At 39.3% G+C, this 23,838-nt stretch overlaps 1 protein-coding gene across 1 annotated transcript in view; it reads right to left on the reverse strand.

Annotated features, from left to right (window-relative positions):
* The window catches only part of LOC119894218 (pleckstrin homology domain-containing family A member 7-like), a 141,563-nt gene that overhangs the window by 52,629 nt on the left and 65,096 nt on the right, over window positions 1-23,838 (reverse strand). The window contains 1 exon segment of the mRNA XM_038706836.1: window positions 15,256-15,339. Within this exon segment, the coding sequence (XP_038562764.1) occupies window positions 15,256-15,339 (84 nt within the window).

Below are 23,838 nucleotides of genomic sequence, written 5' to 3' on the forward strand. Positions count from 1 at the left end.
CTTCATTTCACTATTGATTTATGGTGATCATTTTATACATTTGTAATGTGTAAATAATAAGGCACAAATTTATAACCGGACATTTCAGATGACTATGTCATCTGATTTATGGTGTGTGTCACTTCAAAAAACGTACTGGACATACATTTCTAGTTTTGGCCCCCTTGTTTGGAATTAATGGGCATGTTGCCAATTCCAATATAAAAATTGTTATAGGAGTTTAACCATTTACAACTGTCAAGCTATTCTTGCTTATTTCGCAGTGTCTATTCCTGTCTACTGATATATACAGACACACTACTTTTTTACTTATTCTTTGTGTTATGGCAGAAAATTGTGTCCTTACATTTAATATTTTATGTATGATCTTTTAATATTATTATTATTATTATTACTATTCTCATTATGGCTTATAGATATATGTATTGTGTTTTTTATCCTTAACCTTTCCTCTCCTATACTCCTTATGTTAGTCTGTCCACATTTACTAGGGTTTAGGTCAGAGCTGTGAGATTGTTTTGGTGTTTTATCTCTGTTCCCCAAAACATAGAAACTAAGACTGTGTAAATGATGATGCATCCCTTTGCTCAGGGCCAGACGCCCAAATCCGCCCTAGGCAGCAGGTCTCTGGACCAGCTGTATATGTGTTTCAGTACTTCTCTGTTTATTCTCTTTTGTTAAATAAGTTCTTTAAAGACAACGGGTGGTTGTAACTCAATTCTTTGCTCAACCTCTAACCAGGAATAATATTTACACGACATTTTGTATATGGGCTGGGAAATGATTTTAAAAACTGTTTGTGTGCAGGTTTTTAAAAAATATATATATTTAATAACACCAAACCTAAGTTGACCTCCATTACATTTACGTATTTTAGCCTATGAAAATATCACTTTAATTTCTTATCACTTCAGTCCACATGTACTGTTGAGGCTAAGTAAAGTCCATGTAGTTACATTTGCCTCAACACGGGAAATTAACAATGAGTTACTGTTCATCTACCTCTTTGTACATAGAAGAGACATCCAATTTCCAGTAACAATTCCCCAGCTTTCTGTTGCACTGTAAGACATAATTCAATATGACAATATACAGTAAGCTTAAAAATCATCCATGTGCACTTTGGGAGTTTCCTACTACTGTTGTCATCTAAGCAGTTACAGTAGAACGGCCTTGATTTAAGTGCTTTGCTCAAGGGCATGCTGATTGTAGTAACTGAGGGGGTAAAAGCTTTATTCACTTAATTTCCTTACCAAGATTTTCCCAGTTGGTGTTGTTATTCAAATATCCCATAACAATGCAACAATTTTGTTGCATTGTTATGCATTGTTATCCAAAGTTGCTGCATGATAATTGTACTGTTTCTATTTAATGTATGTTTACATATCACACCTTTTTTTGGCGTGGGGTGTCACTGCATATTCTGATTACAAATTAACATCTTCAAGAATCAGATATTTTAACTGTTATTGTGGAAAAAGACTTATCTGGATCCATCACAGGCCAATCAGAATTAAGAGCCTTTTAATAAACTAATAAAATATAATAAATAATATACAATGAAATAATCGTGAAGCTCATTAATTATAAATGGAACATATCAATCTTTGAGCTTGGATGCACTACATTTTTTCATACTTTACATTAGATTTCTTTTTATCCAAAGCTCTGGAGGAACTTACCAAATTTCATAAATTAACTAGGATGATTTCATTGGGGTTACCTCAGTTTGGGCTTGAGACTTTGGGTTTGAGGGGGGTGTAATGAAAGATGCTAATGAGTTGTCATCCTTCAGTGAAGCGTTATTAAAAGAGTACTCCTGTGATTTAGTATTGCACTTCAATATACAGTAGACAGAGGACACTCAAGAGACAGATTAATAAAAAGGGTAAAAATCAGCAGAGTCCGAGACATCCTGACTTTTAGTATAGGTCAAGCTTCAAAAACAATAGATACAATTTTCTTACAATTCCCATAATGCAAATTATTAACAACTTTCATAACCCCGCACACCCAGTTTGTGATGCAAAATAAAGGTGTGTAGTACTTTAAGTTTGACTTTTACAACAGACAAGATATCTCAAACTAAGCTGCTTCAATTTAGACTTTTTTTTTTCCATTAATCTGTCTCTTCTGAGTCCCCCAACTTTATTGAAGTGCAACACCGACTCACTGGAGTATCCTTTTAATAACACTTCACTGAAGGATGAATTTTGACCAATAAAATTACCTAATCTGGCAATCACTTCAGAGAAATCAACTCATCTACCCAAAATGCAGTGGGCTGTTGTTTCACCCCCAACCTAAAGACAATCCTTTGAAGTGACTTCAAAAGCTAGAAGCACAGAAATAAACTATGCAAGCCTCGTACTTACAGCCCATCATTAAAAAAATACATGGAAACATGGGACCAAATATCTCTAATGATGAGTCAAACAGAAACACATTGTTCAGCTTCTCTGAAATCTTTCAGTGAACATGCCATTTTCCTTTAGGCTTCGCTGGAAATATAGGTACATTGTTCTTCTCCATCAAAATTACTGTTAGTAGAAGAAGAAAAAAAGAGGCAAATAATACTCAAGGATCAACCCTTAAGGTGGGCATTCAGCGACCCAGTGAGAGTATGACAGGGCAGAAACCCAGATCGAAAATATTACATATTTATCTCACATGGCAAATTGGCCATGAGTCAAGAGAGAAACTACAGTATGGGTTGGAGGGCATTTATTGGCTGCTCATCAGTAGGGAAGTGGTTCGCCTCCTCTTTTTATGTCTGTGGGAGGAAAAGGCGGCCGTGTTGTGAACAAAGAGATCACAAAGGAGACTTAATCACACAGGAAAAGTAATTGTCGGAAGGATTCTGACATTTTATCGCAAGACTTTTCCTGTATTTTAATGATACCTCTCACAAGAAAACAAGAAAAAGTAACTTAAGACACTTAAAAACTTGGCAAACTCCCACAACCACAGCTACACATGAAACACACATACAGCTGTAACAAAGTATGTCAAAAATCAACAGCGCTGGCAGCCCACACAGGCAGGGCTGACATTTAAATAAAGCCAGACCCTCACCGTACATCTTGATTTCTGCAGATCAAAATATTCAGAAATGTTACAATAAATTAGAGAGAAAAGCACAGAAACACAGAATCTCTGTATTCAAACAGAGCACAAAAATCATTATTATAGCATTGACACATTGTTGACGCAAATGTTGATAAGAATGGCCTTAGTCCCCATTTCAAATGAATATTACTTACACTAACGATTCCCAAAAAAAACCCCTGTAATCCACCCACTGCATCTCCAATTTCCACAATTTTGTTTCCTTGACACTTCTGTCTTAACAAATAATTCAATGTGATCCGCCTCCATGTTGTGGATGGGGCTAAAATGTCATATGCTTTAAGATGGAAAGTTTCATATTTTCTTTTTTGCTTGTTGCTTTTTATTGTCACTTGTTTTGCCTGTTCGAAGACCTCTATCAAAACCAATAAGTGTTATTGTATAGCTGGAAACTCTAAAGTAAAGGGTGGATGAATAGAGTTGTTGTTGGTCAAGAAGCTACAAAACATGACGGGAAAATTTCTATTTAGTGGCCACTTTGTTAGGTACCCCTGTACAATGTAATGCAATTTAATACAACAGCTCGGCAATAAATTCTGCCTTTATGAAGTTTATCTATTATCGATTATGTTCAGTTTTTGTTGACATTATTGGAAATGTGTAGATTCAATGATGCTTATTACTAAGGTCATAGTTATGACACATTATACTGAAATACCCATTTACATACATGAGGGGGGCATAATTGAAACACCTCTGAACATAATGTACTCCAGTACAACACCATCACTATCTATGACCTCAATGCTAAAACATATCACTGAATTAACACATTTATGACAACATAAAGGAAAAAAAATTATGGCAGACCAGTTGTAATGGATTGTATTAGATTACCTAATAAATGGGAGTGTTTTGTCACGTAAACAAGCAATAAGCCTGCTTTAGAAATGTTTGGGGTTTTTTTGTTTTTTATCTTGGAAAAAGCATGGCTAGCAGTTTCCCCTGCTTCTGTGTCTCCATGCTATGCTAGGCTAAACACGTCCTGACTTCCCCCACTGTGCACAAACATTTAACTCTCAGAAAGAAGGCAAATAACCATTATCCATAAAATGATTAACTATTTATTTAAGACTTTGTGATATTTTGAAAAGGCATATTTGTTAACCGTTGTACCCAATGTAATATGATCAGAAAACAAACAGTTAAATTAATCAAGACAATCTTTTTAAGCATTCAAAATATGAGAGAATGAGATATACTCTTTGCTCAACCACATTTCCATCTGTATCCAGCTGTATCTCCCATTTCAATTCCACACTGCTGCTATGGCAACAGTCAACCAAAGCATTGCCATGCTGCACCCCTGACGAAGCACCATGTGTGCACTCATCACATTGCTGCCATAGCTTCCCTTAAATCACCAGATCCTATATCAATGAGCAGGGGAAGGTTCAGAGACAAAAAAAAAACAACATGTGGACAACAAGAGAGAGAAGAGAAAAACATTCTGGAGAACATGAAGAGAGACAGACGGGAAAAACATGGAGGAAGAGTTTAGAGGAACAAATGTGACAAAGACATGCTAAATGACAGCCAGGAATTATGTTTATGTCCATTTACAGAGGGAACATTTAACAACAGTTGACAGTTGATAACAAGAAGAAAGACAGGCGTGGTGCATATAAACTCAAAACACACTTCAGATGCAGACAGATACTGAAACCCAGACAGCAGCAGCAAAGGAAGTTATTCCATCTCTCCTGCTGCCAAAATAATAGCTGATAAGGTACTCCTAGGAGCTGTAAAGTCCTGACACTTTAGCCACTTTAATCTGTGATAAACCCTGGTGAGCAGCCCCACTGACGTCGGCCTCCATACATACACAAGCACAATGTACCCTGCTGCTAATAATGCTCTCAGATGGAGTTTCAACTCTGCTTTGATGGCCTGTGAGCTGATGCCTCCATCAAAGTTGTCGTTTGATAAAAAAATATATAATAAAAGAAGCCTGGCTGATGCAGCTGGAGCTGCAGGTGATAGATATATCAGAGTATGAGCTCCAGTGAACTCCACAACTTGTGTGCCAGCATGTGGCGTTGACATGGTGGCAGTAATCTAAAGGTTAGTTCTGCTCCAGCTGAGAGGCTCAGTAGCTGACGATAAAAGGTATGAATGTGTGTGTAAGTCTATGTATATAAAGTAGGGTGATGCTGAAAAAGACTAGCTCAGTTGAGTAAAGATTCCATCCTTGGATGAATATAAAAGTTTACAAAAGAACTTTGGCCTCAGTGAGTGCTTCATGTGGGCTCATACAAGCCTTAAATAGCAGCACAGGAGATGTTTTGGATAGCGCCAGGGGCAGCAGCTGAAATAGTTTTTCTTGTACCGTTTGCAGTGATTCAGTGGTAATTAATAAGGGTTCACAGCCAAAAGAAGGTGGGTACATATTAATGGTAATTACATGACAGGAATTTCATGAGTATTTACAAGGAATAGTCTAACAATGGTACTAACATTATCATTGCACCATTATGAATAGAATGACACGAGAAAAGGATTATTACCACATAATATTAGAGAATAGAGAAAAAAATATTATTTTTTATGGTGAGGGGTAATTAAAAGTATTCCACTAAAACCCCAATAGCAATAACACACACAAGATCATTGGATAAAATGCTTATTGGCACTGAGGTGCTGTAAGCTTAATACTTAATAGTACCCCATGCCCGATTGCATCTTAAAGAAATATTTGAACATTTCAGGAAATACACTTTTTCATTTTCTTGCAGAGTTAGATGGAAATGCTGATACCCCTCTTGTGTCTATACATTAACTATAGAACTAAAGTTTTAAGGCGATCAACTTAGCTTAGCACAAAGACCGGAAACAGGGAGAGACTGCTAGTCTGGCTCACTCCAAAGTTTAAAAAATGTGCCTATCATCACTAGACCTAGCTCTAGAGCTCACTAATGAACAAGCTTATGTCATTTGTTAAATCACACCGGGAAGTCAATGTGTCTGGCTGTTTCCCCAAAGAAATGATTACAGCATGTAACTACCCCAAAAATCACATTTCCCCCCCCACAAAACAAATGAGACACTTGTTAATGAGTGAGCTTTAGAGGCTTTGGCTGTTGTGGTGGCAGCCCGGCTGACTGTGAGTGTCCTGTTTTTTTTCTCCTTTTTATCAGTTATTCTGCTTTTTGGCCTTTGTTTTCTGTTCCCTGCCTGCCTCCCTGTGTTTTCTCCCCTGTGTGTGCTCTCTCGCTCTCCCTCTGCTCCTGAGCTCAGCCAACGACCCGCACCTGCACCTGCGTCTCATCAGCCACCTCGTCAGCCTGCCACACCTGTCAGTAGTCAACCTCATCACTGCCTGTATTTCAACCCCGGTTCTCCACACCACTCTTGCTTGATCGTCGTTGCTCCATACCCGGTGCCACCTCCGTGTTCAGGCTCGCATGTTTCTTGTTTTTTTTTTCTCACATTTACCCCGTGCTTTGTCTCTGTCATCTCTAACCCTGTCTCTCTGTCTGTTTCCCTCCCAGGTACACTCACCCTCGTCCTCTGTTCAGTCGGCTGGGCTCATCCACCGGCCCTCTCCTCCTCAGACTTCCCCCACGGCGTCCTCCCTGTTCTCCCACCGCTCCTCGCTTCCTCGGCCCCAGTGTTCCCCGGCTCCCTGGCCCCCAGTCTCCCTGGTTCCCCGTGCTTGTGTTTCCCCGACATCAACCTCTCCCTCCACTCAAGTCCCTCTCCCCCTTTTTCCGCTCAATAAACCTCCTTCCCTCAGAGTGCTGCGTTTGGGTCCTCTCTGTCCCCACACCACACAACCTCATAACATTGGCAGGCATATCTTTGAACTTTAGAACCAGGCTAGCAATTTCCACTTGCTTCCAGTCTTTACTCTTTTTTTAAGTTAATAGCCTTCTGGCTCTAGCTCAATATTTGACACTAAAACATTAGAGTTATATTGATGTGATCTAACTCTCAACATGAAAGAGGATACGCAAATTTTATAAAATGTCAAACTATTGCTTTAAGTACTGGGTTGCGTACTTTATTTTATTGTTATTGGAAACCCCTCATGACGTCACTTTCATCTACATGAAAATATTTACTTAAGTGTATACACCAATTTGGACATACTGTAAGTATGCCATAAACTTAACAAGTACAAGTGCACTTGAGACTCATTTGAGGTTTACAGTCTATGCCAGATAAAATGAGGATTCTTCAAAACAAGCTTACATAACTTTTTTGGTCCATGTATTTTATATGAATCAAAGATAACCACACCATGGGAAATGATCTTAAGAGTCTCTTTAAAAATAAAACCAAGAGAACTTTATAAAAGGCCAAAGTGCAGTTGTGATGTGTTACCCAAGTTATCCCAAAAGTTTTAGTTTTTGAAAATGTACCCTAAGACAGTTGGTTCAACATTTTCATTAAACATCTTTGAATGCATTAGTTAAACATTCTTAATATGTAACTTTATTTTCTTCTGACACTTTTTTCATGAAGCTTCTTTAGTCAATATTCATGTGTGTGTTTAACTGGTCTTCCAAAGCCATAATGTATTACCCTCAAAGACATTCTTTATTCTGACTATGAAGTTGGTACTTTAATGCTCGTGATGGGACTCAGCTGTGACTTGCATAATCACAGCCAATAATGTCTTGGAGTCTATCTGCAATATTTCAGTGAGGCACAAAATAACAGAAGTTTGCACATCTTCTATAAACTACTGATTTATTTATAGAACTACTATCCTTCTATCCTGTGCATAACTGACCACTTATTTTCATGATAACATGTATACACACTCGAATGACTAAAGTGTTTGTGTGTGTGTGTGTGTGTGTGTGTTGCGCTGACACATTATCATAGCTGCTCAGACAGACCTGTTTCATTCCTACGCAGCTGCAAATAAGAACATCCATCAGAACATAGCTGATCTGTGTAGTATCTGTGATCAGTGCCAGACAAGGGAGGCTGATAGAAATGCATTTCCTGCACACTTTTGAGAAATAATAATCACTGAGAGACTTTCAATGCTAAAAATAAAAAATCTTCTCTGGCAGCCAGATACACTGGAGTCCCCCACAAAATTAGAAATTATTACATTTGAGCATCCCTCATACATTATTCTAGCATTTATTTGCAAAGTTCACTGCTTCAACTTTTTTGCCACTCAAGTACCATGTACATCAAAATGAAACAAACACAATTGAACTAAGTAAATTTAAAAGTTGATACACACAAAAAAATAAACAAAAGAGGAAGACAGAAAGATGCAGGGGTAAAAAAGAAGAGAGATGAAGTGCTCTAAACTGCCAGTAAGTGTGAATTTGAAGTTGTCTAGCTCTAAATGTCAGCCCTGTGATTGACTGGCAACATGTCCAGTGTGTACACCACCTCTAGCCCAATGTCAGCTGGGATGAGCTCCAGCTGCGTGCTGAAAGAATAAGCAGGTATACCCAATAGATAGAACATGAAAAATAGTTAATAAACAAACTACTAATAATTAAGATGCGAAAAGAAATCATTACTTTCAATGATGAATTTTTCCCCAGATTAGATTTTTTTTGTTTGCCAGTTCACATTAAATGCGGCCCAGATCAGACTCCAGTGAGAACTGTTCGCGGCCTGAAAGTATCCTGCATGCGCAGAAGAATAACACAACGTCACACGCAGTACACTGTTGCAGGCTACAGAAGTAAACAAGGAGCAACTGAGGTTAGCTCCTGTTAGCTCACAGGAGACTCCCGTTTTATTATTGTCCTCTCACGGGTAAAATTTCTCCTGAATTATAAGTGTTCACAACTTTCTGTTCTTTTCATTACAGTTTCTGGCACTGTACAATGCAAATGTCCCACAACTCACTCCCCACCACCCTTCATCTCTCCCCACTGTGTCCGCTCGTACAAGCAGCATGCACATAACTCAAAAGAGAGCTGGTGGATTTCAGGTGTAAAAAAGGGAATTTGTGAGCTGATAGCGACGTACAGGAGGAAGAGAGCCACATGTTTAATAATGGCATTTGTGAAGCTCTTTCGTTTACCATGGCTCCGTCTACAACAGGACTGTGACAACAGCTGCTCTAGAGTGACGTCAAAGTCGCGTCAGTTTCGAGTGCCCAGACTCAGGTCGCATTTAAAAAGATCCTATCTGCATCAGATTTGGACCACATATGGAAGTGGCCCAATTCCGACCTGGAAAAGATAAGATTCCATATGACTTGGCCTGTTCACACTGTCATAAAAAGATCAGATCTGAGTCACATATGGGCAAAAAATCTGATTTGGGGCACTCTGGCCTGCAGTCTGAACATAGCCGTCAAAGCCTTATTAGCTAAACAACTCTGAAAGGATTGAGTTTATGTCAAATAGGATCACTGCTCTACAATTTACTGCACCTGTGAAGCCAAAAGTAGCCATGTTTTTATCTAATTGTCATGCAAAGCTGACTTTGAAATGTTGAAAAAACGAAAACAATAGTTAATGCTGCAGTTCCATCAGTTTGGAGCAAATAAACCTTCAGTAGTTGACGTTTCATATGGCTGTTATAAACAAGAAGTATGGGTTGCGAACCAGAAAGAAAACCAGTCACATGGACCTGAGGACCATTGATCTGAGAAAAATTGAAAGAGGTCTTCAGGAATGTGTTTAAAGTGGGCAAGTTGCTACCAACCATGTCATGCACATTATGGGGACATCTGGCAAGACTCTGACAGAGGAAAGAGCTGATCAGTCGTGAGTTACATGTTCGTTACGTCCGAACTTATTCGTGTTTCTCATTTAGCACATTAACTCTTCGACAAAAGCAAAAACCACCTCAAGTATCATTGAACTTCAAGTCAGGTAACTGAGAGGTTGGTAACCTCCATCAAGAAATCCAAATTCACATAACGCTTATCTCAGAAGATTAAAGAGAGAGAGTGGTCTAAGATGGCAGACACAGTCACCGTCGCATATCCGGCATCCAGTTGATGCTGTTAAAAAGAAAATTAGTCCCTTTACAAGTAACACGAAGAGAAAGGCAAAGAGCAGCCATGTGGATTAAACGAGTTAGCAAACACTAGCTGGTGGAAAAGTAAAAGTTAGGACAGCTTAATAGTTCTTGTCAAGTTAGGAGAGTTTATTTAAGATTTTACGAAGTCAGGATGCTTCTGTAATACACTTTTCCTTTCTTTAGTTAGTGTGATGGCCCCAGGTTTGGGCCCTCTCCTGTTCTTTGTATCTTGCTGTGTTTTGTACCTTTAATCCAGGTAATTGGTGGGTGGAGTTGATACCTGGTGTGTGTTTGCCGCTTTTTGTCACTTACTGTTTTGTCAGATTGTGACAAAATGGGGGCTCTTCCGGGATCCAAAACCATTTGGTAATGGTTGATGAAGGAACGTTTCTCCTTTGGGATTCGTTCATAATATCTTGGTAGTGTTTTAGTGAACACGGTTAGAGCAGTTGTCTCGGGGGCACATCCCTGGACTCGAGGGGGTCGCTGTTTAGTTGCCTTTCTCGCACTGTAAGTAACTGCATGAAGACTAGGGTTGAGGTTAATAAGTTTCTGAGTAGGTTGTTAGTGGGAAGGCTCTGATTTTGTTTTGCACACCGGATTTTGTCTTGTTATGGCCACTGTTGCTACCTTTGTTCGGTCTCCATCTGAGGAGCTTTTAAATAGTTGTACAAAAAATTAACTTTTGAAGCTCAGTCAGCATTATGACGTGGGAGAAATGGTTAAAGGATGAAATTAAGGAGTGTTAATGGTATCTTGCCAGCTACGATGCAGAGTCCAGGGTCTGTGGTTTACCCTACAGTAGCTTTAACCTTTGAGCAACAAAAAGAACTTCTGCTGTTGCAAATGGAAAGGGATAAATTAGCCTTTGAAAAGGAATGGCTAAGGCAGTCACTGGAAAGGGGAAAAACTGTTCAGATATTGCGACTGCTAGAGCTGTTGGTCTTGCCTCTAAATTTTCTTGGTCTGGTTGAGGAACTATAATGTCAGTGGGGAAGGGATCCATCTGGGTTAGCGCCTGAGACTTGGTGGGTTGGCCAGCTGGCTTTGGTAACATTAAGTGCTATAGCTCATGCTTTGATTAGTATGAATTTCGTTGTTGCGTTGATGCGTTGTTCTGGGTGCTCATTCTGTCACTTACTGTTGAGCCAGGTTGTGACATAGCAAAGGAACATCGACTTAGGAACTGTTAATCTGTAATGGCCTTTTTCCTAAATCAGTTTCTAACCCTTATTACCATGGTTACCAAACAGTTAGGATAGGATCTTCCAGTTAGGAAGTTTCTGTAATACGTAAAACTGTCAATATTGAAATCTACATAGTTGATTTCTCACCTCAAAACATAAAACTTTCTGCTGCTTGCCTCTGTCAGGCGTGCGCAATGATGATGCAGTGAATAGTGATGATTCTCCCTGACCAATAAGTAGTCGGCTGTGTTTTCATGTCACATTTTAGTATCGCCTCAGCTCGCTTGGAACCTCAACGGAGGTGATACGAAAAAAAGTACCTGGTAGCAGGTACAACTTTTCCACAATGGAAAACCAAAAACAGAACAAGGCGAGTCGAGCCGAGCCGAGCTGGTACCGTGCAGTGGAAAAGGGGCTTTAGAAATTCTACTGCAGGGTAGGGCCCTTTAAATATCTGTCTGAAGCTCTGGGGCTAAGTAAAGGACATCATGTGTTAAATTCAAAGCCAATGGTTGACAACACTGATCTCAGGTCGCTTAGCTCAAGGTGAAGGCCTCTGCTTGGTGGGTTGGGGCAGCAGTCGTCTTATGTGCATGTGTTCTCGCACAGAGTTAAAAAAATTTTGGTAGACTATTAATATGTTACAAGTCGAGGTGGATATTTTATGCATGGACCAGGTAAAGCAACAGTGAACACACAGGGTACAGATGTTGGTTTCAGTTGTTTGATAGGCTGCGTCATTAATAAGCCGACGCCTGCTGCTGTGACAAAGGATCGCGGGTGGAAATATATGGAAAAAAGATGAGTTCTCAGTCTTTTAGGCAACTTTATAAAACATACTGCAGATGGAGAAAATGGAGCAGACGAGGGGAGAGAGAGGCGGTGTGTGTGTGAGTGTGTCAGAGTGTGGGGAGAAAAGAATTCAGAGGCAGGTGCAAAGCATACTTAAAAAGAATGTTCGTGGTCATAAAAACCTGCTTTCACAGGGTGGTATAATGTGAAAATTGGAGATTATTTTTGCTGAGCGCGGCGGAGGTTTTACAATCTCGATGCCAGCTCAACGTCGTGATGTCTGTCAGCCATTGCCGATGGAAGATGGGATCGTCTATCGGCCCAACCCCAGACATCAATATCTTTTATGCCTTAGAGCAAATAACATATACACAACAGCAAAACAAGGCAGTCACACAAAACAATCATCACACACAGAGATACACTGATTAAAACAATCAAAGATGTTGTATCAGAAAGTGAAACATCCTGATACTTAGCGGCATGAGCATAAATGATATCTCCTTTTTGAATTGTTACTTATGATAGATAGATGGATAGATAGATAGATATAGATATGTGTGTGTGTGTTGTTGCCATTATTTGGGGCAGGCTAGGTTATTTAGTTATTTTAACTTTTATTGTTTTAATCCTGTGTCATGCTTCGATGTTATGCGTGACACTATGTTGTATGATGTTTAAAGTTTGTTTTATTTCTGTACATTTTCTGTTTCTGCACGTACTTGTTTTATGTTGGTTTGAATCTGTGTGCTTTTGTTTGTGTTTTCTTGGTGAACATGAGAAATAGTGTGTTATGTGTAGGTTGTTTTATGTCAGAATAAAACCCCACCAATAGTAAATATTTTTTATGCATAGAACAAAACGCAACATTCTTAATATTGATCTTTGTTGAATTTAAAACCAGTAGCAAAACAATTTGAGATCTACCAAAAAATATGAGGTACAAAAGTTGTAAGCAAGTATTAAAAGCAACAAAATGTTGTGATTGGTGGTATTAAAAGCATTAAACAGACCCAGAAATCCATAGAGAGCACAATGTTGCCTCTAATCAAAACAAATAATAATGTCATCCACAAGAGCAGTCCCAAGTGTAATTCTACTATGACCTATAAAAGCAATCATCATACTATGACAAAATTATGCAGCTTTAAGATCCAAAATATGAGGGTCACAGGAAAATACACCATTTGGTTGCTGTAGTTATTTTTGTATAATTTTCACGGCACTCTGACCCTTCCATTCCCAGTGCAAAGATAGTCAAATGGTCAATAGCACAATGACTGAGGCAAAGGAATGAATTCAATTGTATTTTTTTAAGGTTTATGCTTTCATCAAAAGTATTCTGCATTCAAAATCAACTTCAAATCCCAGAGGGTATATGCAGGTAGATTTGAATAACCAAAAGAAATGGATGAAGGGCTAGACACAGCTGCAGTCTGGTTGTAGACAGTGTACTACAGCAGTAAAACAAATAACTGAAAACCCATGAGAACCTTCAAATATACATGGGTTATATTCCACCCAAACTGGTTTACAGAAAAGTGCCAGGAGCAAGATGTGGAGTTATTTTTTTCCCCCACACATCACACACACACACACCCCAGCACCACCATAAAATGAACCCTCCTGTGTAAAAGCAACTGCGTGAGCAACTCATTGCTTGAGGATTTTTCATGTTTGTTTTCAATTGTAATAGAGGTGGATTTCTGACATACATTACAATTTGGGGCAGCAAGCATCTCTTGTAACTGAGACCTTAGAGAGTCTCTATTGTAGTGAAAGTCTGGTGTCGGGTTTTGTCACTGGCAGGAAATCTTTGCACAAACAAAGCCAAGAGTGCAATACACCTATACAGCTCTGACTTGTTTATTCCAGAGAGACCTACACTCATCAGGTCTCTCAAAGTAAAAAGCATCATGGGTGGACAAATGAAGGTGGACATCAGTGTGCTGAGAATTAGTTAACTGATGTTATGTTACATTGTGAGATCTGACGATATAAAGTTTACACAAATTCGAACAAATGATTTTGGGTTGCATTCACAATAAAAATAAAAACAATAAAAATACAAATTGTCAATATTTTCTGACTTCAAAGACATAGATTGAAACCTAGCACCAAGAGTTTAGGATTAAAGGAATAGTTCAACATTTTGACAAATATGTTCCTCGCTTTCTTGTCAAGAGATAAATGAGAATATCGATTCCACTCTTATGTTTGTCTGCTGAATATGAAGATACAGCCAGCAGCCAATGAGCCAATTAGCTCAACAGCTATCCTGGCTCTGTCCAAAGGTAAACACATTTGACTACCAGCACCTCTTAAGCTCAGTAATCCACACATTATCAACCACACAAAAAATAAAATGCAAAAGCTATGTGTCTACAGGGGGTAATGTTTGGAACTACTAGTGCTCCTTCTTACAGAAGAAGTGACCACCTGTTTTTGTTTTGTTTTTTACATTTGGACAGAGCAAGGCTATTTTATGCTGCCTCCAAACAGATGCAATTCAAAGTACATTTAGCTGCACTTTCCAACTCCAGTGGTCCAAACAGTAAGAGAGAGAAACATTTTACTGACTCCTGCTACAGCAACACCAGACAGTGAGGACACTCCAACAGCACTACATGTCCTTGACAAATCTACCAACATTTTCTCCTTTCACTTCTTTATTTAAAAAGCAGCCCTGGTGAAATGAAAGGCACACAGCTTCACTTAAAACAACGCTGAACTTCTGTTGAAACGTGCTATCTACCCACTCAATAAAGAAGTATAGCCTCCTAAACTTACGAAAAATATGCAAATGATAACTTTCAGGCATGGGTAAAATGTTTTCAAAGTCACTTTCAAATAGAACGTCAGGCAACTTTCACTTTAACAAACCAAAGAAGTCATAACAACAAGAGCAGAAGGGGATATTCTTTAAATGCTTTCTGATTTTCATCATTTCAGTATCCATCACTTTAAAGAAAGTAATAATATAACAACTCACAGCTTGGTATTCATCCCATAGATGAAAATAGAAGATTTTAGCCAATTTTAGTGTAGTTTACAGTATATCTCAAAACAGCTGGAGAAAGTCAATGTTGCCTAAAGTATCTGACATCAAATCAATTTTTTATTTCAACAACTAAGATGAAGTATTACTTGTGAATGGGGCTGCAGAGAAGTAACAAACTCAATGACTCACTGTTCTTGTAGGATAAAATCCATGTTCTCCTGAGAAATCTGTCCGGTCACAGGATGGCAAAACGTCGTGGTCCTCTGGTTATGACTGAGGTGACAGAGGGAGGGGAGAGAGGAGACAAAATTAGCAACCTTGGTTGCAATGAAAACACTGTGAGAGCATCACCCTGGGTTTTAACCCCCACTATGTTCACAAGTACAGCGGACACGAGCCGATCATTCCCCAGAGGAGTAGTGGGCTTAAAAGCTCTGTCCAACCTCTCCACCCTGATGGGCCTTCGTCCCTGACTTTCCCAACTCTGTGTAGAATGTGAAAGGAGGCTGCAGGACGTCCAACCCACCCAACACACCCTGTATAGCCTGTGTGGACCAAAATGTTGGGCTCAGCACAAAAAGCTGGACAGTGCAGGCCTGGGCCTCCATCAGTTATAGACTCAGTCAGTCATTCTAAGCCTCAGCCGGAGTGTAAAAGCATTTGACAGGGTAAACAACACAGGGTTGCGTGGATGGTCACAGTGTGTGTGTGTGTGTGTGTGTGTGTGTGTGTGTGTGTGTGTGTGTGTGTGTGTGTGTGTGTGTGTGTGTTGGGAGCTTAAGAGAACGGTTCTCCAATTCAACAGGAGCTTGAAATCCTCACACAGCAGACAGTTGACAGTGACTGTTGTGGTATATTGATGTTTATTACTAAAAGGATAATAGTTATGCTCTTTTGTCCTTATCTGAATCTGAAGTGACATCTTCAGAAACAGTGATGGACATGTTTCACTGTTTTCTGACATTATGGAAACTAAACAAGTAATCAATTCATTGTAAAAACAAAAAGTAGTGAGAATAACTGGTAGTTTGGTCATAAAATTAAGACCATGTAAATAGTTCTGGTTACCAAAATATGCCATGTAAACTATTAGCACTTCAATAAATATATGCCCTTTAAATATAAGGTAGAGACTAATGTAGTCACACAAAAGTATTATTTGCAGGGTCAACAGAGCCTCACAAACATATAAGAATAGCTTCAGTGCTGCATGCAGTTTGTCACAGAATCTGTAGTGACACAAAACAACTAACTCCAGTAGAGCTGATGGGCAGTCACCAACACAGCCACAACATTGATGAGAAATACCACGCACACTCCGCAAACACACCCCACGTGTGTAAAGTTTCGAAAACCTTTCCCATCTCTAACAACAATCAATATGTTGTAACACTGTTTTCATTCAAAACAGCTCACATTACTCATGCTGTTCAGATTCCTTCCTGACGTAGGAGAAGATCAAATCCTACAGGACTACAAGGTTCCCCAAGAGAACTGGTGACATGGCAGCAGCAGGCTCCGTAACAAGGACACACAATACCATTATTAGCTCACAGCACGAGACCTAAACACAACTTGTCACATGAAACTGGTCACGTCTAAATGCACCACCTGTAGACACTTTCTTTTCCGCTCATTCGCTTGTGTTAAAGTGTTCCCTGCCACCTGAGCCACTTCTACCATCAGTTGAGCCACTTCTACCACTACCTCTAGAATTACTATTACTAATAGCAGTAACACTAACAGAGGCTATAGAAATACATCATGTTTGATAAAGTAATATTTTCAGGTGAATTCACTTGACATTCACGTGACAGTGAAAGCCCAGAAGGAGCTGACGTGGGTGTAATATGCTGACATATTAGTCAATGAAATACCTTCTCTAGGCCCTAATAACTATCTTTAATTAAAAGTGTGCAAAATTACATGCTTTGGGTTTCAACGTTTTCCTGCAGCCCACATCTAGAAGCCAGAAGGTCTTCTGCATGAATATTAAAAACAATCAGAATTTTTATGGAAAAGACACAGAGAACACCAATCATCAAAAAAACAACAGAAAACACAAGATGCTGCAGGCTGTGTTTTTGATTCTGAGGTTCTAAGTAAAAATGAACATCTGGAGCATAAAGCAAAAAATTTGTAGTTTTCATAAGCCAAGGTGACTCACCTACAATGGTTCACAAGGGACTGTACTCACATTTACAAATGAATGTCAGATAGCCGACCATACAAAATCTTGACGGAGTGAAATGCACAAAAGGGTGTTTGGGTTAGGTGAGCATGAACAAACTTTACTCCCAATCCACAAGGAAGGAGAGCAGCACAGTACTGGAGATGTTGTTAGTCATGCTGCGGAGTGTTTTTTACAGTACAAAAACACCCAGTGCTCTGGATGGTACCTCGGGGGGATATGCTCAGTGCTTCAACATAAGGAGCCCCACAGCCAAGTCGTACACTGTCTAAGAATTAATAATCGTCTGAAAAGGAAGGAATAACACAGGTGCTAAATGGTGGCATCAGCATGTCAGTGCAGTTTTATTGATTGAACAGCTACCTGGGTCGATGCATCAAAAATACACAGTTAATATTGTAACAAAAAACAACAAAACAACAAATTAAAATAACAAGAAAGAAAAATCTGTCTAACTTATTCGGCTATGGTGATACATTTTTAAAAGGTATGAATATTTATGGCAGGGGTATCTGGTGGATTGTGTGAATGGATTCCATAAAAAAAAAAATAGAATTATATTTGACAGGAAAATGTTACATAAATTTGGACTTAAATTACATTAGTAGGGAATTATGCTAATAGGATTAATACACCATTTACATCATTATTATATTAATGGTGTATTACGTAAATGTGAACCAGTTCCACTAAAAGTGGTGCTATTTAGTGAGGCAATTCTTTCACACTGCTCCAGAGGACAGCCATAACCTACAGCTTCCAAATGTGAATGTGTGAAGCAAGGCATGCTTCAGCACCGTTGTCTTAATAAACATTAAAGAGGTGGTATTCTGCTTTTTGGCTTTTCCCTTCTCCTTTATTGAGTTATATTTCTTTTTTGTGCATGTAACAGGTTTGCAAAGTGAAAAAGCCCAAAGTCCAGCCCCAAGGGAGTTCCCATCTCCCACAGAAAACACTACTCTGAACCGCTTGAAAACAGCTCATTTGTAGTCCAGCCCTTCACTTCCTTTACTTGTGACATCACAATGAAAACGCATCATAAAGCTTGCCAAGCAGCTAGCGGGGTCAGGCACGCCCTCAAACCAAGTTAGTCTGAGCGGAGGCCCTTTGGCTGGACTCACCTTTGTTTGGTTTTCCATTGTAGAAATGTTGTACCTGTAACCTGCTTCCAGGTACTTTTTTTCGTATCACCTCCATCGAGGTTCCAAGCGAGCTGAGGGATACTAAAATGTAACGTGAAAACACGACAGACTGCTGATTGGTCAGAGAGAATATTCACTATTCACTGCATCATCATTGCCTAAGCCAGACAGGCCAGCAACAGAAAGTTTTATATTTCATCACTAAATCCACTTTTGAGAAATTTTGAGGTGAGAAATCAGCTATAAAATATTGACAGTTTTACGAGAAGTGATGGCGAAACAAAAATGTGCTTGAATATTTTCGGAGTTGAGGAGCTCCGCAAGTGGGTGCGGGGGATGCCTGCGCCAACCCGCGGGAGGAGCGTGTGAGGCCGGCCAGCCGCCCGCTCACAGAGCCCTCAGCTCTCGCCGTCACACAGACCTTATCTGTCTTTACATTCTGAGGAATGTTGAAATGTTTTAACTTAAAAAAGAAAAAGCTGTGTGGATCGCTGGTCTGTATGTCGCATTGAACATTACGTCGCGGCAGTTGTGTGTGGCGTCGCTATGACAACAAGCTACGTACTATCTCTGGGTACTATCTGCAATAGAAAACGGAGCAGGGCCGAGTAGAGTCGAGTTTATCAATTTGCGCTAAGGTAGCATTTTTCGGCAAGGCAGACTTGATCATCAGAACACCGGCAACAGTTCAACGTTTAGTCCTGATGGTAAGATGTGCAACAATGATGTTGTGTGGTTGTGGACTTGTGAGTAACTTATACCATCTGCTAGGTTACGGTCGCAGTCTGAAGCGGCTTTGATTTAGACCCGCCCTTCTCTGCTTCCGACTGGCTAGTAGTCCTTACCTGGGAACTGCGCATGTGCAACTCCCAACAAAGATCAGATGCATCACTCTGTAGCTCCAGAGCGGAGCGTACAGCACATAGGGTGAAAAGAGGAGCTGCAGCAATGTGCAGTATGAGAAAAATATGGTGTTTTTTGAAAATTAAACCATGTACACCTGTTCTGGTACAACCCCTAATTAAGATTTTGAACCTGAAAATTAGCATAATACCACCTCTTTAAACAAAATGTTGTGACAAAATAACTAAAATCAACACATGATACAGGGGAGGAGAATCATGTCAATATCACAGCCGAAAAACTCTCTCATTCACACAAATGTGTAAGAACTAAAGGATGCATGTAGAATTCATAGTGATCTTACGAAATTAAATGTCAATATGTTAAACCAATTAACTCTAAATCTAATAAATCTCTTTGCCAGATTATTAAATGGTAAAGAGGTATTTATGGCTGCTGAGGACACACTCACCTCAGATCCTCTCAGTGAGCCTAGCTGTAATTTTGGATATTGATGCGCACATTCAAACAAAGGCTTGTATATTTCTGAGCTGATATGTGAAGCACTTTTCCTGAAAACTGATAAATCCATGTCGTATTGCTCAGTGAATATGAATAGGAACAGCATTCAGTGTCCTGAGAGGTTGTTTATCAGTGGTTGTGATTTCATTCTGTAGTGAGGTTTAAAATAATACAAGATATAATAGACGTGATAGTGTCATTTCAGAAGAGCCGGGGGAACGATGACCTGAGCTGTGCTGAAAGTAGCGTTAAAAGCTTTATATAGCACCCATTTAAAGAATACCCTTCAACGCTGGTAATAAAAGACCTGTTAACCATGTACCTTAGATCTTTGGGTGCATTTGTCATTTGGTGTTTTTTTCTTATTCTCATAGCGAGATGTGTCCAGTGCAGCATCAGTAGAGGTGGATAACATAAAATTATCAGTGTCTAAAACATACATGGTAAATGGCACATTTTTGTATCAGTTACTCAAATTGAAAGAGCAAGGACCATTTTGCGTGTGTCCTTCAGCTCATTCAATCATTCAACAAGAAATGTATCGAAGAACCAAGAGTAAGAGTAAATTAGATCCGAAAGCAAGGCATCTATGAAAAAGTTGTCTTTATCAGTAAATCTTGCTTATCATTATGACAAGCTATCAGTAAAGCTTTTGCTATCTCCATGTGTGTGTGACTGTTTCTAAAATGGGGCATGTTTATTGCCCTTCTTTGGGAATTTGTGACCAACTTAAGTAGAATTACATGAGGCAGGTAGAGGGAAAGGCGGTAACCCAAAAAGATAAAGCAGCATTACTCAATATTCTATATTTATGAACAATGGGTCAAATGACTGTGTAATGTGAAGGGGTAGCTCGAATCAAAACACAATTATCGCCAGACTTTCCTTAGCTCGATGACGCATTTTAGCATCTTTCAGCTCATTGTTTTGGTTTTATGGTTAGCAAATGTGCTAGTTCAGTCCATTGACTGTATATGAAGATGGATGACATTAAAGCTTCCCAAAAAAGAAAAACATCTCGATCGCCCCCTGGTGGCTGGCTGAAGAATAGGTCATAAACACCACTCCCTCTATGTTAGTGGATGGGACATACATGGCAGATACATTTTTCCCAAAAATGGTAAGTCATTTTAGGTAGTTCTTATCAGACTGATGCATGTGAAACTATTCAATTTTTCTCATAAGTTTGGTTTTTGGAGTTATTTGATGCTATAAAAAGAGGGTTTCAGGTGGTGGACAGACAGCTGAGCCCTATTCACCACGGCTGGGTGTGTGGGCTTGACCTTGATAACGCAGCTCTAACCCTGATCACTACTGCACAGACTCTGGCTCCAAATGACAGAGCAGCACCCGTGTCCGGGATATTTTGGTTTCATTTTTGTACAGTGGGTAGAAGTGTCTTTATATACAGTTTATCATGGAGTCTCAGTGCTCTTATCAGCCCCATTTCGAGTTCCATTTTGAAACAAAATAAATGGTAAAAGGGTCTGTACTTGTATAGCACGTTTCTAGTCTTTCTGACCACTTAAAGTGCTTTTACACTACATCACATTCACCCCATTCGCACACATTCATACAGGCATGCAGCGCATCACCATCAGGAACAGAAATATCAATTCATACACATGAGGGAGCAATTTGGGATTTAGATACTTCCAAATGCTGGGGGAGCCGGGGATCAAACCACTGACCTTCTGATAAGTGGATGACCGCTCCATCCCCTGAGCCACCCCAGTTTGCTAACATGTTAGCTACATCAATTGTACAGAACCATAACATGATAAAGATAGCATTTTAGCTTTCTGTGGGATTCTGCTTCCAAGTGGCCAAAAAAAGATAAATGCAACTATAATACGTACAAACAGCATAAGTAAGGGATAAAATATATTGTCCAGCCTATACTATGGCTACTTCAACAAACTGCTGCATGTCATCAAAATAAGAATATTTGCTTTAACTGAGGTAACATTTTTTTTAATCTCAGTTTAAAATATTATGAAATATAGTTCTGGTACATGAGAATTCCTGCTGCTTGCAACACTAGTGCAACACACCAAACAGCTGATAGCAGGAGGGGTTAAGGTTTCATCCAGTACATCAAGACATATGTCCCTCACGACCTGTTAACTGATGAATGATTTTCCAAAAGATATTATTATATATAAATGCAGACTCACTTAAAAGTTATTAAAAAACAGAAGCAGTCCTTTTTTAATGTAACAAGTTTCTGTATTAGCATGTATGTTGTGAAGTGCACCTGAAACACAGCATCAGCTAAAAGCATCCAGAGCAGCTGTAAAAATGTATTTTTTTCTGTATTTCTGTTGTGCCATAAACTTTAATCTCCAGGTACAACTGAAGCACTACTCTTCCTTCCCATGCTAGCTCTCCAGCCACGAGGCACTTACATAAAAACCATATCATTAAAAGAGCTACCTCTAACAAAAGCGCAAAGCCCACTGATTAAAATAGCCTACTTGATTGCTGACACAATGCATGCAGTTTTTCATGTAAGGAGTGGTGTTTACCTGCAGGGTGGCAGTGACAACACCAGAATATAGAGTGGTTGAGTGAGAGGAGGCACAGCATGCCTGGGGCTGGGTATAGCTTGAACATTTTCAACACTCGAGTTGATACAATATTTCAGCCTTATTGTGCAAATGTTGATACTTTTAGAAACAGAAAAAAATTTCTAAAAAGCCTCTTCTTCATTTAACAAAAGAAGACAAAGTTTTAATAAAGTTATAATCCTTACTATCTTCATGACATCAAACCCTGTTTTTGGTAGTGTATTTGTTTGTTTGTTTGTTTTCAACAATAATCATCAAATCCAGTAATTACCTCTCTATATAGTTTGCATTTAATTAATTCATAGGAAAAGATGCAGCATGTAATTTTATCTTAGTAATATTAGCCTCAGAATTTATTTTTTACTTTGTACAGTCATGTCAGAAACATTACTGCTTACTGCTAATGCAAACCCCACATTTCCTACTGCAGATGCTTCACATTAAAAGTATTCAACTGGCAAAGGGTGGATTTTATTGTGAAGCAGTCACAATAAACACATTGTGTTTGACAACAAAGTTACCAAGGACACGATCATTCGTCAAAAATGCTTCTATAAAACAGTGCAGATCAGTGTAAAATAATGTAGGGAGTAATATCTCAGCTAGGTAACTAACCCCTGTTACTGTGTTATGGAGTGGAAAACTACTCGCACCATGTGCGGTATGAAATCAGCTCATCAGCTCATGTAAGGATTAAGCATTTCTCAGACTGGTTGCCACATATTCATCCGAAATATAATTCAACCTTGCTGAGACCTTCCTCTCACCATTTGTGTCAGTGTAAATTCACAAATCGAAGCCAAATTTGTAAGAACAAATTCAGTTCCATCTGCTTCAGGCGGAGACCGTGATTGCACCAATCAGCTGTTCTCAAACATATAGTAGATAGATTGTTGTGTGACTCTGTCACCTGTTTCAGCACTGATCCCAGCAGGGAACATATGCCTCTATCAAAATCAACAAACTCATCACATTTTCTCATTTGTGCACCTGAGATGTTGACAAAAGGAACTTTTACTTTGTAACTGGTACAACAGCTTGTGTTAAAAAAAACTACCCCCACACAGCATCCAGACAAAGTGGCTCAGAATTTTGTGAAAAGCACTAATGACATCTCTCCCTTTCACACGAGCATCCACTCTTAGACATTAATTTGGGGTTTTGTAACATGAGACAAAAGCTGTCGCAATAACCACAAAATATAAATACCACGCTATTGGCCAACCCAACTGCAGAGGATGGCAAACACTGCAACAACCGCAATGTTCATACTTTCTTGCTTTACACTTCAATGTGCGTTAAATTAATAAATTAGTGAATAAAAAGTTCCACAAGTGTAGCAAACTCTTGAGGGGTCAAGTATGGACCGCCATGGGCTGTCTGTGACCCGACTTCAAACTTGGACTAATGTTGTAATACTGAGGGACAGTCAAGAGAAACTGTGTAAATAGTAAGCCTCATGAAGCTCACTAAATAACGAGTGCAATATGGATGCCTTCAGCTG

Source organism: Micropterus salmoides, unplaced genomic scaffold (genome assembly GCF_014851395.1).
Source record: "Micropterus salmoides isolate LMB-PRFRI ecotype aquatic unplaced genomic scaffold, ASM1485139v1 Ms_hic_scaffold_8, whole genome shotgun sequence".
NCBI lineage: Eukaryota > Metazoa > Chordata > Actinopteri > Centrarchiformes > Centrarchidae > Micropterus > Micropterus salmoides.